The following is a 17,263-nucleotide window of genomic DNA, read 5'->3' as shown; positions in this document are numbered from 1 at the left end:
TCCATAGATCATACTAAGCTCCTATTATAAGAAAAAGCTGAATATGGCATCTGAAAAAAGCATTTATATGATAATCACATACAAAGATGCATAAATGCGCATTTGACCATACAAATAGTTAGAAGGAAAGCAGTGAAATCATGTACAGAATGTGAGAGTCAGGACAGAGCCTCACAAGTAAAGCATATGAGATGGATAGAGCTTAGGGAGAATTGTTTCCTTGGCAACATACAAATGATGCTAGACAAACGCTGAATTCAAAAAGGCTACTGCAAAACGGAACACAACTAAATGTAATGAAGCCACTACATCTTAACTATGGAGATAAAAGACAACAAAGAACAGCAAAAGGAGACAATGTTGATAGTTTTATATTGTACATTAACTTCATATCCAGCAACAGGATCCTTTTTGTATTAGCCCATTTTATGCTATTTCAAGAGTCAGGAAGATGAAATACATTTTCTGCATAGTATTTCAAGATGCAAAGCACCCTTATAATGATATGCATTATTTTTAACATGAATGAGGGAGTTAAGGCTGAGATGCAAACAATAAATGTATTATTTACAACAAGGGTTTAACTACCCAGGGGTTTCCCATGTTTTTAGGTTAGTGTTGGAGAAGACAACTAGGAATATAGAAATATTTCTGAGGCAAATAGATCCCTCTGCACCTTCTAACCAATCCTTCCTTTTATAGGGAAATAGCTGATTATTATTTACTTATTTTTATTTAATAGATTTCTATCCTGCCTTTGTTCAATTCTCACTTGAGGCACAAATGACCAAGCTCAAATTGTCATATTATGGACATATTATGTAAAGACCTGCTCTCTTGAGAAGCCTATAATGCTGAGAAAGGTGAACGGAAAGAGGAAAAATAGCAGCAAGGTGAATGGACCCAATTACAGTGGCCTTGGTGCACCATTGGAGGCCTGAAGGGCCATGTTGGGGACAGGTAATCCTGGAGAAGGTCTATCTATTTGGTCACTAAGAGTTAGCACCAACTTCATGGCACATAATCAGTTTGTTCAATTAGCTCAAGTTGGTACACACAGCACTGTCTCCTCTGATTTTTCCTCATAACAACTTTGTGAGTGTGTAGAGAAAGTGACAGGCACAGTGTAATCCAATGAACTTCAATGGATGAGGGTAGACTTTGTCCAAGTGCTGGATCTTAACTACTATATCACTCTTGTTGATTGCTATCTTCAGTGAGAGATGGAAGGAGAAAACTACCTGACTAGTTGGGAGAGTCTTATGTTTGAATTATCTATCAAATTTTGCAGGAAGTTCATATCTGAGTAAGAGAGAACATATGAAGGAGAGGGAAAGAGAAATGCAAATTTTTGGGAAACAGAGTGGAGCATAAAAAGACCAAAATGGCCATGAATCTACTAAAGGTAAAATCCCATGGGGTGCAAAGCCAGTAAATCTGTATTAGACTTCATGACAGGCAAGGCAATACATCTTCATTTTCCAGATACTTCATCTAGTATTCAGGAATTTGCTTCAGGAGAAGCTCACAGATGCAAGACAACTAGGAAAGTTGTTTATTGCAGACAAGATAGAAGCTGTACAATATGTGCCTCCTACAAATCACAGAAAAGTACATATCCATTCTTCTATGTCTGTCTGTCTGTCTGTCTGTCTGTCTATCATCTCTATGCCACTTTAAATTCTAGGCCTTTTTATTTCATCTTTTTGAGTCAATGGAAATTATATAACAGTTCTTTCTAGCATGAGAACTGTTAGTTCCCACTTCTTCAGCTTTAGTCCTTACAAACTGGTGGTTTGAAAGATACCAGCCATTTCTGTTCAGCTGTTAAATGTATCAATAAAGCAAACACTAAAGCCTTAGATCCTCATATTTTCTTATTAAAAGAGCATCAAACACAATGAGGCTGTTCTTGGAATACTGAACCACTCAAAAAAAAAAAAAGAACAACAAAATTTCAGCCAAGCTTCCCCCCCACCCAGCCACTTGGGGAGGGGGGATAAAAATGTCCTAAAGATGGGAGAACAAGAGAACTTTATCAGAATTTTCAGAAGTGGGTTGGGGTTTGATTTTCATTTAGTGTTGGTATTTGTGGAAGACTTTTGTATCTTGAAAAAGGTATAGAATTAGCTGTTTTGGATTCCCAAGGGTTAATATAAATTTTTGGTGGTAAAAGGTGTAGTATCTTTTATCATGCAGACCTAGCAACATTTAGTCTGAGATCTGCTTAGATCTGCTTTGCTTATTATTTTCTTAAGGTATCAATATTTTATGATTAGCAATTAAGAGTATGTGTCTTTATCTTATAAAACAGCATGTATTTGTGCTGCTTTGAGCATTGACAGACTGGCTTACTGTGTGACAGGACATGTGCCTTGGGGGCTGACTGGTGCCATATTGAATAGCTGAGGGCTTTTAAGCCTCTTGTATTCTCTCTGTGATCAAAATAATGTCTACTTCACTTCTGCTATGGTGTGTTGATGATTTCAGTCCATTTAAAAACCTGTGCAAGGGAGCAGAATTCTTATCTTTTCTAAGACAGTCCAAAGGTGCATCATATGCCAGAAAGATACTAAGCCTATATCCTGAAATGACTGCTCAGGTCAAGGAAGCAGTTTTGAACTGAATCATCATGAAACCAGTCAGTGGCTCAGAAAGAAACTCTGCATTCATCATCAGCAGGCAGGAAGAACAAATAGAGAATGAGTGATGGGCAACCATATTTGATACTCCTCTCCACACAAATAGGGAAGCAAAGGAATTGTCCTCAGAACAATGGCAGTGGAGTCACAGCATTTTCTGTCCATGACTGTACTGGTCCCATTAAATACCAGACAACCAAGCCCAAGTGGATGAAATTTGCTTTTTTAAAAACTACCCTACTTTTAAATAAAAAGCTTAAATCTGAATTAAAATGAGAAAAGCTTGGCTTTTAACTGCTAACTTACTATCAGCCATTTCAGCCCAAATGCAACAGTTATTCAAGAATTCCAAATGAATTAAAAGACATAAGAATGAAGAAGCAGCATGTTATCTCCTACCTGTCAGAAACATCAGGGAGAGGTCTGATCATCTTTTCCCATGCTCCCAATCCTTTCTGGTCATCCAAGTGCCAGAGCTTTCTGCTCTGCTCTTTTCCAGTCTTGTTCTCAACAAGGACAAGGGAGACATCTCCAAGCAAAGTGCCTTGGAGGAGCCATGATATCTGAAGCTAAGAGAAAAAAATGCACACAAGATCAATTAAAACAGAGTGTTAAGGAAGAGCAACCACCTGAATTATGTCAAATGCATCGTGTTCACCACTCACTTGAAGCAGGTACTATGAAGAAATGCTGAAAATACCTGTCCAGTGGTTGCATGTGACTCGCTCCAATCTGTGCTCATTCTTTTCCCCCAAAGTAATCTAAAGTTGAGTTTATAGATACCAGAGAAGAGTTTTGCATTTCCTGGAGTGTAAATGCCACTTCCTTTTCTGATATTCCTTATTTCACACCCAAGAGGAGTTGTGGTGCAAAGCAATGGATAGGAATAGCTACTTTGGTAATCATTTCAGAGATGGCTTACACTGGTTGCATTACCTTCTCAGCCACTCAAAGCTAAAGTTATAAAGCTTTAGCCTTGAGCTCCATTCTTGTTCCTTCTGTATGCAGGAAATAGCATCAGCACCACACTTTGTAGCTTCTATATAATCTGGCTGGCCTGGAAATCAAAGCCCTGCATTTCTTTCTAGACAGTGTAACAGTTTTCTTGTCTCAGCCCAAATCATCTTAGGCCCCCCTTCCATATTTACTAAGAATATTTCAAAAGCAAGCTTATAGTGATTTCCAACATTACATCAATCCATTTCTAAGAAAAAATATAAACCCACCACCAATAAAAAGCAACAACAGAGTGCAGCAGCACAACTCAAAGAAAAACAGAAAAGGTGGAAGAGAATGAATACTTAAAGAAAAAAGATGTTCACTTATTTATGGGAGTCAGAAAGAAGGACTTGGCTGAATATTCACATATTTACATTGTCTGTAAAATGAATTAGGAGAAGAATCCATTGTTTGGGTCCAGGGTTAAAATAAATCACACCGAAGCATAACTGCAAGAGCACCAATGCTTACCCTGAAGCCCTTGGCATTTAACCAGACACAAGATGCTCCTTAACATTACAATTATGAAATCAGAGGGCTCCTGGATTGTACAACATCCCTAGCAATTGTACAGTATAGCCAGGAAGTTAATTTCTACATAATATAGAAATCATTTGCCAGAAAATGCATGCAAGTTGTTGGCTTGTTAGAAAAGGCCAATCTAGGGCATTTTATATCTATGGGATATCTTTGCATCTGTTATACTTGTGAACCTACTATTCTACCCCGCCCCTACTGAGCATGCTGCCATGATAATGTTTCTGAAACCCTGGATTAGTAAGAGCCCAATGCTTTACTTAGACTGGAAATAAGTAAATAAGAAAATAAGTAAATTTCCTATCTTCTTTCCTTAGAAGATAGGAAATTAAGAACGATCTTGGATGGATGCATTACAATTCTGTCTATCAGGCACTATTGGCAAAAGTAATCCTAGAGGAAGAAAATATGCAGCATCAACAATACTTCATACAGTTTATAAGATTAGTTTTGCCACCTGAATGGCATTGAGACTCTGTTTGGAGAGTTCACTTTTACACCTACACTACTTAAGCTATGCTTGATTTAAAAACAGCAGCCTGTGTGCTTCATATATGCAAAAGAGCAATGGTGTTTTCCTCTCTCCTCTAGCAGAGGTAAAACCATACATAGAAAGGTAGACTGATTGTTGGTTCATAATTAATATTCTATCATGCTAGAGGCTGAAGCCTCCTCCATTATCTGTTGAGGAAGAAATTAGTGACCAAAGAAGTCTGAATGTTTGCCTTCTAACAATAATATCCTGATTCAATAATGACAGTTCCACATTCATAAAACTTGGGCAGAACCTTAATCATATGATAGATATATGGAGGGTGAAATAGAACCTGCAGCAGAATGTATTTAGCCCTGACCTAACACAAATTTAGATCACTCCATTTCCCATGGGACAAGAAGGTCAGAACATGTTTTATGGGACGAAGGATTAAGAGCATATATCTATATCTATATCTATATCTATATCTATATCTATATCTATATCTATATCTATATCTATATCTATATCTATATCTATATCTATATCTATATCTATATCTATATCATCTTCAGCAAAGGATCGTTACCTTGTCGTGGTGCTGGAGCTTGAGCACCTCAATGATGCCATGAGCTAAACCGTGAAGGGCCACCCAAGATGGGAAGGTCATGACAGAGAGGTCAGACTAAATGCGATCCCTGGGGAAGGTAATGGCAACCCACCCCAGTATTCTTGCCGTGAAAACTAAATGGATCAGTACAACCAGAGATATGTCGGTATACCATCGGAAGGTGAGACCCCCAGCTCAGAAGATGGTCAAAATGCTACTGGGGAGGAACAGAGGATGAGTTCAACTAGCCCCAGATGTGATGACGCAGCTAGCTCAAAGCCGAAAGGGTGGATAGGGCCGACGGTGCTGGTGGTGAACGGCGAATCCGATGTTCTAAGGATCAACACACCATTGGAACCTGGAATGTAAGATCTATGAGCCAGGACAAATTGGATGTGGTTATTGGTGAGATGTCAAGTGATGGAAAAGTGAGATTGTTGCTGAATGAGACTGCACCTCTCTAGGCAAAGTGTGCTGCTTGATGCTATCAGTGGTGCCATCTATGATCACTTCACAGATATCAGTTGTCAAAAGTGCTTTTATTAGCAATGTTCATATCCAGAGAAGGGAGACCTTAAACCAGTTATTTATTTTGTGACTCTAATCCTTTCATGGAGCTGCCTGCTAAAGATGTCTTAGAAACTTTAACTGGTTCAGGATTCACTTCCTAGATGTTTGCAAGAATCAGGCAATCAGAGCATGAAACTGAGTGTATGTGCTCATCTGCAATGCCCAGAATGGCTTAGAATAAAATAACCCAGCTAGGTATGAACTTGTTATGCATTAAAACAGCTGTTAGCTTGAGGATCTCTGGGTAAGATTTATTAAGTAAGTGGGCAAAAAGAAAGGATTTTTATTATTATTATTAATTAATTAATTAATTAAATTTTTATCCCGCCTTTATTATTTTTATAAATAACTCAAGGCGGTGAACATACCTAATACTCCTTCCTCCTCTTATTTTCCCCACAACAGCAACCCTGTGAGGTGAGTTGGGCTGAGAGAGAGTGACTGGCCCAAGGTCACCCAGCCGGCTTTCATGCCTAAGGTGGGACTAGAACTCACAGACACCTGGTTTCTAGCCCATTGCCTTAACCACTAGACCAAACTGGCTTTATGGTAGCTCCATCTTTACAGATCTCACCACAGGTTATATATATGGCTCCCTGATCAACTCTTTTTAACTTTGCCTTAAAGACTTAAGACTTCTGGTCTCTTTTTATATAGACGTATGCAAAATATTTCAAGCTAGGAAAAAATCTAGTTTAAATAGGTTGTTCCAAACTTACTGGATTGTTCTGATCATTCCATAAGTGTTTTGAGCTCAGAACGAAGTCATTTCAAGCTCAGAACACTTCCATAATGAGAGTAGTATTGGAACACTCCTGGAAAGATTGGGACAGCTGTTTAGAATTCAAAACAGAGAGTTCTGAGTTCACAATGGTTTTGAGCTTAAAATATTTCAAATTTGAAACATTTCTCACTTCCCTTGGATGCCTATTTATTGCAACATTTATTACTGCTGTCACTTTTTTTGCTGCTGTTTTAGTTCAATTCACTTAATATGTCATTGTTTTCAAGTGTTCATCTTATAAACAGTCTCTGCTTGAAAACAGCTTAAAAAAGCAAGTGTCAAAGACTACATTAAAACAAAAACCAGCCTGTAGGAGATATGGTGCTAACTTCCCAACATACTGTATGTAGTAGAAGCAGAACTCCATGGAGATTTGGATCGGATACAGGACAAATTAAAAATACCTGTCCCACCTAAATTTAGTCTCCTCTTTAGCTATTGCATTCTGTGTGGATGTCGGCTTTATGCTGAGCTCTAGAAAGCAGTAGAAGATAACATTTTTGTGCCATGTTACCCACTTTCAATGTATCTCCTGATTGCTCAGTGGTAGAACACATGCTTTGGATGTGAAAAGTCCATGTAAAATTACCAGCATATTTAATCAGGACATTCAAATAGCAGATGACTCTAGAAAGCCATCGCCTGAGATTCTAGACAGATGTTGCCAATCAGAGTAGACTATAGTGAGCTATATGAACAAAGTTTCCCCTGGCATCCTATGCTATGCTATACAAAGTTTCCCTTGTACCCTATGCTATGGATGGAAGCGTCAGATCTCATTTTACGCTGTCATCTGATATTATGACCTAGGGCAAAGTTCCTCTTCCCATCTCAGATGTGTTGATTTTTTAGGATCCAAATATGAAGCAAATGCTATCTGCAGAGACTTCTGATTAGCATGTTTATCTTACCTTATGGGGCTATCCAATTTGGAATGAGTACTTAAATATGGTCTCACCATATACTCTTGGAAATATATAAAGACCCATTTTCCTGGAGCTCAAAGAGAGCCTTCGATGTTTTTGCAGATACAGAGAAAGGACTTAAGTCTTTCCTGTTCATTTTCTCACAAGAAAGGTTAATCAGATTATCAGTAAAATGTATTTTTTCTTAATGAGATACCAGGTTCAGCTCTGGTGGAAAATTCCAGTTGCTTAAAAACAGGCCCTGATTTTGAAAAGCTAGTTTGAACAGTTAGTGATAAAAAAAGCCTGTGTGCAAGACAGACAGAAATTTGAACATGAATTTAAGGCAGACTGATTGGGAAAAAGGAATGATAGAGAAGAAGGAAATCTGGAGAAGTAACATTATAATTTCACAGTCACATTTTGTAATGATTACTCTGTTATAGGCATGATCACTTGTACCCATCCTCGGGAATAATTAGGGGGCAAAGACTTGATTCTCTCCTTGCAACAGGCTTGGTAGTGCTGTTGAATTATTCCAGTCACATTGGTTGCTCAAATAAAAAGGTATTTGAAGCTGCAAGCAAGGACTTGCTCAGAATGGAGAGTTTTGTGCAATCTCTCATTCTCTCTCTCTCTCTCTCTCTCTCACATACACACACACACACACACACAGCTAGTCTGTTGAATCTTTAGTTCAGCTACAAAGCTGGATCTGTATGGGCACATTTTCAGAAGCATCATGGAAAGTTAGGGAAGCAAGGCAGTAGTATATGTCACTGATCTCCTTCCTTCCTTGATCTGCTTTTAAATGAAAATTTAATTATTCACCTTGTTTATGGACAAAGGAAAAATATGTCTTGGGAAATGATTCATCCAGCCTTTGACAGCAGACAAATTATGAGAAATAGTCACACTCGCTGGGGTGTGACAAAATGAAGTTTTTAAATATTTAGAACCTGCACGTGCTGTTGGCTGGGGGAAAGGAAAAGAGAGACTCTTTAAAAGAAAAAGGATAAAGGCAAGACACAGCAGGGGAACAAGTTGAGTATCTGTGTCAACATGTCAATTGGATGGAGGTAGCAAGTGCCTTATTATCTGAAAGAAGCTGTCCACTGGGCACAAATACAATCAGACAATAAGGCAAAAAGTTTTATAATCTGAGAAAATCACTGCAGCTGAGGATGAAAGGGGAAGCTAAAGGCCTAACTTACCATTGCTGGTTTGGACATAAAGCAAAAATGCAGCATCTGTATGTGTAAATTCTAATTCAAAATTCTATACATGGAATATAAGAATGAAGCAGATATTATTTCTGCAATCTAGATTTCAGAAAACTAGACTGTTTGGAACACATGCTGCACTATGTAGTTACAAAAATACAATCCAGAATGTGTATGTACAGTATATTCTAGTATTTCCTTTGTCATAATCTCTCTGGTATCTTAGTGGTAAAGCAGTTCTCAATTTTAATAGTATATTCCTTGTAGCTGGGTTGTATGCCTGCCACTGCTAAAGAGCATAAATGATTTATATCAGCAACAGTAACTGCATCTAAAGGGCAAATATGACAGTTCTTCCTCCTTTTTAGTTGAGTGAATCTGTCCATTTGCAGGAATGAAATACTAATTCCAAGGCAGGAATGATCCTGGCAACCAAAGCTTTGACTATTTAATCTAGTGTGCTCCTAACCCTGAGCAAATTAAAAACAAACATTTGCTGTGGCAGATATTAGCCTACAGGTATCTCTCATTTCAAACTCAGTTTGGTGCTTTCACATGGCTTCTGTTTCCCTATTCAAATCAAATACTTTATGACCAGCAACATTCCTACCACTGTGTTGGGTATTCTCTTCAATTAGACATTAATTTCTGATACTGAGATGACAGTGAAAATAGCCAGGGATTAATCAGTGTTCACCCTGAATAAGAACGTAAGAAGTTCCCTGCTGGATCAGGCCAAAGATTCCTCTAATCCAGTGCTGGGGAATTTTGGGAATTGAAGTCCACACATCTTAAAGTTGCTTTGGTTGATATATGCTGCTCAAGCCTGGAATTCTGTGCCATACAATAGTCAACAGAGGCATTCAGGAAACTCAAGCCATGGATGGGAGGGCAATAGTTGTCTTCTGGTTTTGGTCCTGAGCACCTCATGCCTAAGGAATAGAGCTTGTGACTAGGAACTACTACAGCAATCAAGTTCAACTATTAGTGATAGCCCCATCCTCCATCAATTTGTCTAGTTCCATTTTAAGATGACAATCCAAACTGGTGGCCATCATTACACTGGAAGGCAGCAATAAATGCTATGAGTTATACTGTTTTTTTTTAAACACTAACTCATATGGCAATGGCATATAATCATGCACATGTATAAATGAACACTTATGGGTATATGTCTGAGCACCCTGATTGAACCAAGATTCCAATATGCATGCCTACAAAAATTTGTTATAAAATCACAGCATGGGAAAAACTGGCATGCATGTGGTCACAAAGGTCTTGGCTATGTAAAGTGAGAAGTTGCACAGATTCAATATCGACCCGTATGATTTTGGAGATGAGTTTCTTCAGTTATATTCCAGGGTTTTCAAATTAAAGGCTGATACAAACATTCATAAAATTGCAAGGAACACTTTTTGCATCTTCTTTTTTTAAACTTATCTAAACATACTTGCCTCACAGGGAGAATTTTTCATTGGAGCTGGAAATACAGCACTAGTCACCATAACTGTCTCTGCAATGGGTGTCTCACTGGTATTAAGCAAAAGTGCACATTCTGGAGAGAAAAATGGAGGAAAGATACATTTATTATTAGAGTGAAATTAATTAAAGTTTTCATGGAACATTTGTGCAGCAACTCAATCTGCTGGGGTCTCTGTGTTGCAAGGGCTGTGGGATAACCTTTTATGTGAAACTGCACATGCAAACATAGGCAGTCTCATAGTATACAGGGATTTTTCAATATTCTTTGGATGTAATAATGCAATTTCATTTATTTTTCTTAGATCTCTCTTGGGAGATCATGTGCAAAAACACAGTTTCCTTCACATATAATGTATATCCTTGGCTTGGGATTTGTTTTGTTCATATGATTTGTATCAAAAGCACCTACTTTTTTTTTAATGATTCTAAGTGAAATGTTTCTACTGCAAATGATGAAGAAATGCAGTCTCACCAAAGCTAGAAGCTGAGATAATCTCTATGTTTATAAAGCATTCTTCCTCAACAAGGAAGACTCAAGATCTGTTAAACTGCAACTCATTGGTGTGGAGTAGTGGATTATGATAAGGATAGTCTAGCATATCTAGAGGGTACCCAGTTTGGAGAAAACACTAAAAGAATGGTAATATGATGCTCCCAGTTACTGAACTTTGGAAATGAAACAATCTCTCTCTTTTTTTTCTCCAGTTAATTAATATTACTGACTAGTAAAAACAGTAGTGACATCTTTGAGCTTGATTCTTGAAGACTGCATCTACGCAGTTTTCCTGGCAGATTACAGAAATGGTTCACTTTCACCTTAATGCTTTATTTATTTTGAGTTCCCAGTCTGGAATAGTCCTGGAACTCCCAACTTGTCCCCTCTCCAAATACTGACCAGGGCCAATCCTGCTTAGCTTTAGCAATCAGCCAAATTTGATGAGGTGTTGCTTCTGACAAGGTACTCCATTAATTACTCAGTTAAGAGCTGCCAATCTACCAACACTGCAGAGATCTTAAGCAGGATAATTTTCTATAAAAGTCCTATTTTTTTTTTTTAAAAATGCATACATTTCTGTTGCATGTTGATTCTGCTTACTAGTACTGTGCCAGAAAAGTATTTTCTGATTTCTCACAAAATACTCCTGTTGCAAAAACAAACAAACCAACAAACCCAACTATCAAAGTGAATGAGAATGGCTGAAAAAATGAAGAAATTTTCAACACAGTATCACCCCCTTCTTACCCTAATTCCTTTGATATACCAGTCAGTTTACCTCACTGTCTAACATTACTGTGATCTACCTTTCAGTGAACAAAAAGGGTGATATTCTGGATTCCCAATGTGCCACAGTTGAGCCTTTGGGGAAGTTGATGAACCTTGAGTCCAGCCACAGTCTCCATCTTCAAAGGAGCAATAAAAACCAGTAGGAAGTTTTTCTGCATGAGAAAGAATTACAAGAGACAGAGAACTGGTCAATAATTCCTGAGGACAAAATGGAAAGTATATTCATTATTTACCTTTTGAAACCCTGACATTTCTTCCTGGTTCTTGCAGCAAAAAGAATGTATCATAGTTTTCTTAAAGAAAGAAAGTGTATTTCAGATTGTGGCAGTGTAGAAATGGATGGATGGATGGATGGATGGATGGATGGATGGATGGATGGATGGATAGGTAGGTAGGTAGGTAGGTAGGTAGGTAGATAGATAGATAGATAGATAGATAGATAGATAGATAGATAGATAGATAGATAGATAGTAAACCTTCACAAACATTTTCAGCCTAAGCCTCAAGCATTATCAAAGCAGTTCTTACAGGTAATATTGGTTTACAATTCCTATTGTTCTTGAATATTGGCATGTTGGCCATGTTGGCTGTGGAAGATGAAAAGTTGTAGCCTAACAATTACTGGAGACTAAAGGTAACAAATCATGACCTTATGGCAACTGTGTAAGATAGGGTCAGGATTATTTTCATATTTCAGTTATAAATGGGTGAGGCCTAAAAATAGTTTTTTTCCTAAGACCACCCCATAAAGTTGTGATGAAGTTTGGATTGGGGATATATACAATAGTTCATATAATTTATGTTCTTAATAATTATACTGTTATCATCAGCCATTAACTGTATATGCAGCTTCAACTTTCAAATTATTCCTTAATTTCAGATGTTATATTAATTACAGTAAATGATCAGTAACAATAAACTGTATTAATGAAAATTGGGAAATTAGAATTTTCCTTTAATTTTCTAGTTTTGTTATCTTCAGATGGAAAAATTTCATGTAGCTTCCATGATAAACATAGGATATCTTTTCTACTAAAGGGGTGCCTTTGATGTAGATTGTATTTGTTTATAGATAACTGAGATGAGTCCTTGACATTTTAAGTGAACAATTTGCCAGAGGGATCAAAGAAGGACCAGGCCTACAAGGACTGCCTTTTACTTTGTAGTGTAGCAAACAGTTAATCCATTCATATATTTACATACGTAGAACTAAATTCCGAAGTGAGTGGCCAACTGAACCCTGGAGCACATATAAGGCTGTGAATCACAGTGCTGGAGATCATTATGGATACTACTGCTTATAGTACTATTTGAAAGCTGGTTTTTTTCCCCCAGTGCTGCCCTCCCCGCCTCCCCCCCCAAGACATCTATAGAGACTGAGCTACTGCTAAATTTAACTTGTGGAACCATTTTATTACACACTGGACCTCAATTTGACCTGAAGATTTTGGAAGTTTGCCATTTTAAAACTTATATTTATTCAATAACATTTTGCCCTCTTAAGAAAGTTTTTGTGCATAAAGGATGGATTTATAAGCAATTGCATTCCAAGCAATAACTGAATCAATACTAATGTGCATACAGAGGACTCAAGTTCTGCTGAACTCCAACTCTTTTCCATTGTTATTTTACTCTGTTCCTTTCATTCCTGCTAAGGTGTTGTTAAATAAAACCTACATCTCAGCTTGCCTTTTTCTTAAACTTCATAGTGGACAACCAGATTTCCACATCTCACTCACCTCCAAAAACATGATATATTGTTTATATACTCAAACATTTATTTGTTGCCTTAATATCAAGGTGCCCAAGGTCACTTCTATAGAGGAAGAAAATGTACCAACTAAAATGATAGTATGAGGTTGCTGTTATTTCATTTTTTCCACTTTGAAGGTACTGGTGTGGAAATAAAGCATACAACAAAATTCTGTAGTACTACAATAGCCATATATTAAATGGTACATACAGACATAAAGTAAAAGATTTCTATCCATCTGTTCATCCATTGATCCACAGGGATGGACAGGTTTGGCTATTTCCAGTTTGCATCTATTCATTTATAAATCCATTTATTCTGTTTTTAAATTAATGTATATGGAAATACGTGTTTCTGAAATGATTCTATAACTCATTACAGATTTCTAAGCATATTTCACCAAAATAGTATTTTTATAAGTTGCTGATTTTTTTAATACAAGAAGTCCAGATTCTGAAGGTATTTTCAGTTACACTGACCACCAGGAGGCACTATGTATCCAGTTTTGTTCTTTATTGGGACTCCAGATATAACTAGGCAGATGTTGTTCAATGTGGTTCAATAGGGAATTGAACTCATGGACCTTCACATACAGGATATACACTGTGTAAAAAAAATAGAGAATTCCCTCCTCTAAGAGTGGGTGTGTAAAACTCCATACACAGGGGCATGACTTAATGTAGTATCTGTATCTCTCTGCTCTGACAATTTATAGGAAAGTGGACTACTGTATATATACCATTCTGATAAAAGTTCTGAAGGATAACTGTTGTAGTCTATACATAGCCTGGGATGTTCAGTTTAGGTTAGCTCAATAGACTTCCAAATGCAATCCAAACAAAACTGATCCATCCATTCATCTATCTATTCCAAGATCTCAGAGCAAAGCTTAAGAAATTAGGTGTCCCTCAAAGTGTCGTATGATTTAAGCCAGACCTTTGTTAGTGCTGAGCCATACACACAAATCTTGTGAACAATTATCCAGTGGAGGGAATTAATCTGCGTATATAAAGAAATATACACACAAATGATCTTTGTCATAAAAGTAAATGAGGATATCAATCATGCTAAACAGCTCCATAAGCACAGAACCCTTGGGCATGGCAGCTATTTATGATTTGGAGCATGTTCCACTGCTACACACTAACTTGGACATTATTTTAAAGCAAAGAAATAATCCAAGTTCATCCATCATTTGCAGCAGTTGCTAATCCAACTACCTTGCAGTAAGAACAAAGGAAGTTGCTTTATACCAAATCAAACCATTAGTTCATGTCTACATAGTGTTGATTGGTTTTCAAGCTGGAGTTTTCCAGCCCTCCTTGGAAATACCAGCTTAGAACTACCTACATTACTATATTTCTTTCCATCAGTATTGTACACGAGGATAACACAAACTTACTGTCTGTCCTCTGTGATGTCAAGTGCTGTTCGCCAAGAGGCACCATGACATTGGCTACAGGATATGATCTGCAACTGACTGAGGTCATGTAGCCAGTAGAAAGAAGGCGCTGCTCATTTTTGACAGAGAGTCTTTGGGACTGCATTCCCTCTGCTCCTTTCTGCCCCTCAAAATAATTTTGGATAATGTTTTTGGAAAACATTAGAAAAATATTTGATTTTTTCCTTTTAAATGAAATGCCACATTCATTCTTTTTTAATTGGATTCCATTCTATAAATCAACAGAAGTTGCCGATTTAGCCCCAGGCTAAATCAGAATAGAATGTCAAGCACCTTGAATTCTTGAGTGCTATTCAGTTTAATTCACTTTGGTACCCAGTGTATCTTCAGCAAAGGATGGTTACCTTGTCGTGGTGCTGGAGCTTGAGCACCTCAATGATGCCACGAGCTAAACCGTGAAGGGCCACCCAAGACGGGAAGGTCGTGACAGAGAGGTCAGACTAAATGTGATCCCTGGGGAAGGTAATGGCAACCCATCCCAGTATTCTTGCCGTGAAAACTAAATGGATCAGTACAACCAGAGATATGTCGGTATACCATCGAAAGATGAGACCCCCAGCTCAGAAGATGGTCAAAATGCTACTGGGGAGGAACAGAGGATGAGTTCAACTAGCCCCAGACGTGATGATGTAGCTAGCTCAAAGTCGAAAGGATGGATAGTGTCCTAACAACCAGGAAACACACTGAGACAATGAACTGGTCTCTAATATTTATTGCTAGTACTTAACAGGAATCCTAACAAACCGAAGAAGCGTGGGAAAAACCCAGACATATAACCCCCAAGGGTTAAGGCGGTCCCGATCTGTGTCTCTTTGAATGGCTGAACAATTCATCAGTGCTACACATGCGCTTGACAGTCTGGATGGGAGCCCCCTGCTCGCCATCCTTACTCATGACAGATAGGGGCCGACGGTGCTGGTGGTGAACAGCGAATCCGATGTTCTAAGGATCAACACACCATTGGAACCTGGAATGTAAGATCTATGAGCCAGGGCAAATTGGATGTGGTTATTGGTGAGATGTCAAGATTAAAGATAGACATTTTGGGCGTCAGTGAACTGAAATGGACTGGAATGGGCCACTTCACATCAGATGACCACCAGATCTACTACTGTGGACAAGAGGACCACAGAAGAAATGGAGTAGCCTTCATAATTAATAGTAAAGTGGCTAAAGCAGTGCTTGGATACAATCCAAAAAACGATAGAATGATCTCAATTCGAATTCAGGGCAAGCCATCTAACATCACAGTGATCCAAATATACGCTCCAACCACAGATGCTGAAGAAGCTGAAGTAGAGCAGTTCTATGAGGATCTGCAGCACCTACTGGACAACACGCCTAAAAGAGATGTTGTTTTCATCATGGGAGACTGGAATGCTAAGGTGGGCTGTCAGATGACACCTGGAATTACAGGTAAGCATGGCCTGGGAGAACAAAATGAAGCAGGACATAGGCTGATAGAATTTTGCCAAGACAACTCACTCTGCATAACAAACACTCTCTTCCAACAACCTAAGAGACGGCTTTATACATGGACTTCACCAGATGGACAACACCGAAATCAGATTGACTACATCCTTTGCAGCCAAAGGTGGTAGACATCTATGCAGTCAGTAAAAACAAGACCTGGAGCTGACAGTAGTTCAGATCACAAACTTCTTCTTGCACAATTTAGGATCAGACTCAAGAGATTAGGGAAGACGCACAGATCAGCTAGATATGAGCTCACTAATATTCCTAAGGAATATGCAGTGGAGAGGAAGAATAGATTAAAGGGACTGGACTTAGTAGATAGGGCCCCAGAAGAACTATGGACAGAAGTTTGCAACATTGTTCAGGAGGTGGCAACAAAATACATCCCAAAGAAAGAGAAAACCAAGAAGGCAAAATGGCTGTCTGCTGAGACACTAGAAGTAGCCCAAGAAAGAAGGAAAGCAAAAGGCAACAGTGATAGGGGGAGATATGCCCAATTAAATGCAAGATTCCAGGGGCTAGCCAGAAGAGATAAGGAAGTATTTTTAAACAAGCAATGCGTGGAAGTGGAAGAAGACAATAGAATACGAAGGACAAGAGACCTCTTCCAGAAAATTAGAACCATCGGAGGTAAATTCCAGGCCAAAATGGGTATAATCAAAAACAAAGATGGCAAGGACCTAACAGAAGAAGAGGAGATCAAGAAAAGGTGGCAAGAATATACAGAAGACCTGTATAGGAAGGATAACAATATCGGGGATAGCTTTGACGGTGTGGTCAGTGAGCTAGAGCCATCCTGAAGAGTGAGGTTGAATGGGCCTTAAGAAGCATTGCTAATAACAAGGCAGCAGGAGATGATGGCATCCCAGCTGAACTGTTCAAAATCTTGCAAGATGATGCTGTCAAGGTAATGCATGCTATATGCCAGCACATTTGGTAAACACAAGAATAGCCATCAGATTGGAAAAAATCAACTTATATCCCCATACCAAAAAAGGAAAACACTAAAGAATGTTCAAACTATCGAACAGTGGCACTCATTTCACATGCCAGTAAGGTA

General features: G+C 38.3%; 1 protein-coding gene across 1 annotated transcript in view; it reads right to left on the bottom strand.

Annotated features, from left to right (window-relative positions):
- ALK (ALK receptor tyrosine kinase) overlaps window positions 1-17,263 on the bottom strand; it is a 693,943-nt gene that overhangs the window by 116,337 nt on the left and 560,343 nt on the right. The window contains exons 7-9 of the mRNA XM_063289507.1: window positions 11,530-11,664; window positions 10,200-10,300; window positions 3,042-3,211 (exon numbers count right to left, since the gene is read on the bottom strand). Of these exons, the coding sequence (XP_063145577.1) occupies window positions 3,042-3,211; window positions 10,200-10,300; window positions 11,530-11,664 (406 nt within the window). The remainder of the gene's footprint in view (window positions 1-3,041; window positions 3,212-10,199; window positions 10,301-11,529; window positions 11,665-17,263) is intronic.

This window comes from Candoia aspera, chromosome 1, assembly GCF_035149785.1.
Source record: "Candoia aspera isolate rCanAsp1 chromosome 1, rCanAsp1.hap2, whole genome shotgun sequence".
In the NCBI taxonomy this organism is placed as follows: Eukaryota; Metazoa; Chordata; class Lepidosauria; order Squamata; family Boidae; genus Candoia; species Candoia aspera.
This window is presented reverse-complemented; position numbering and strand designations above follow the sequence as displayed.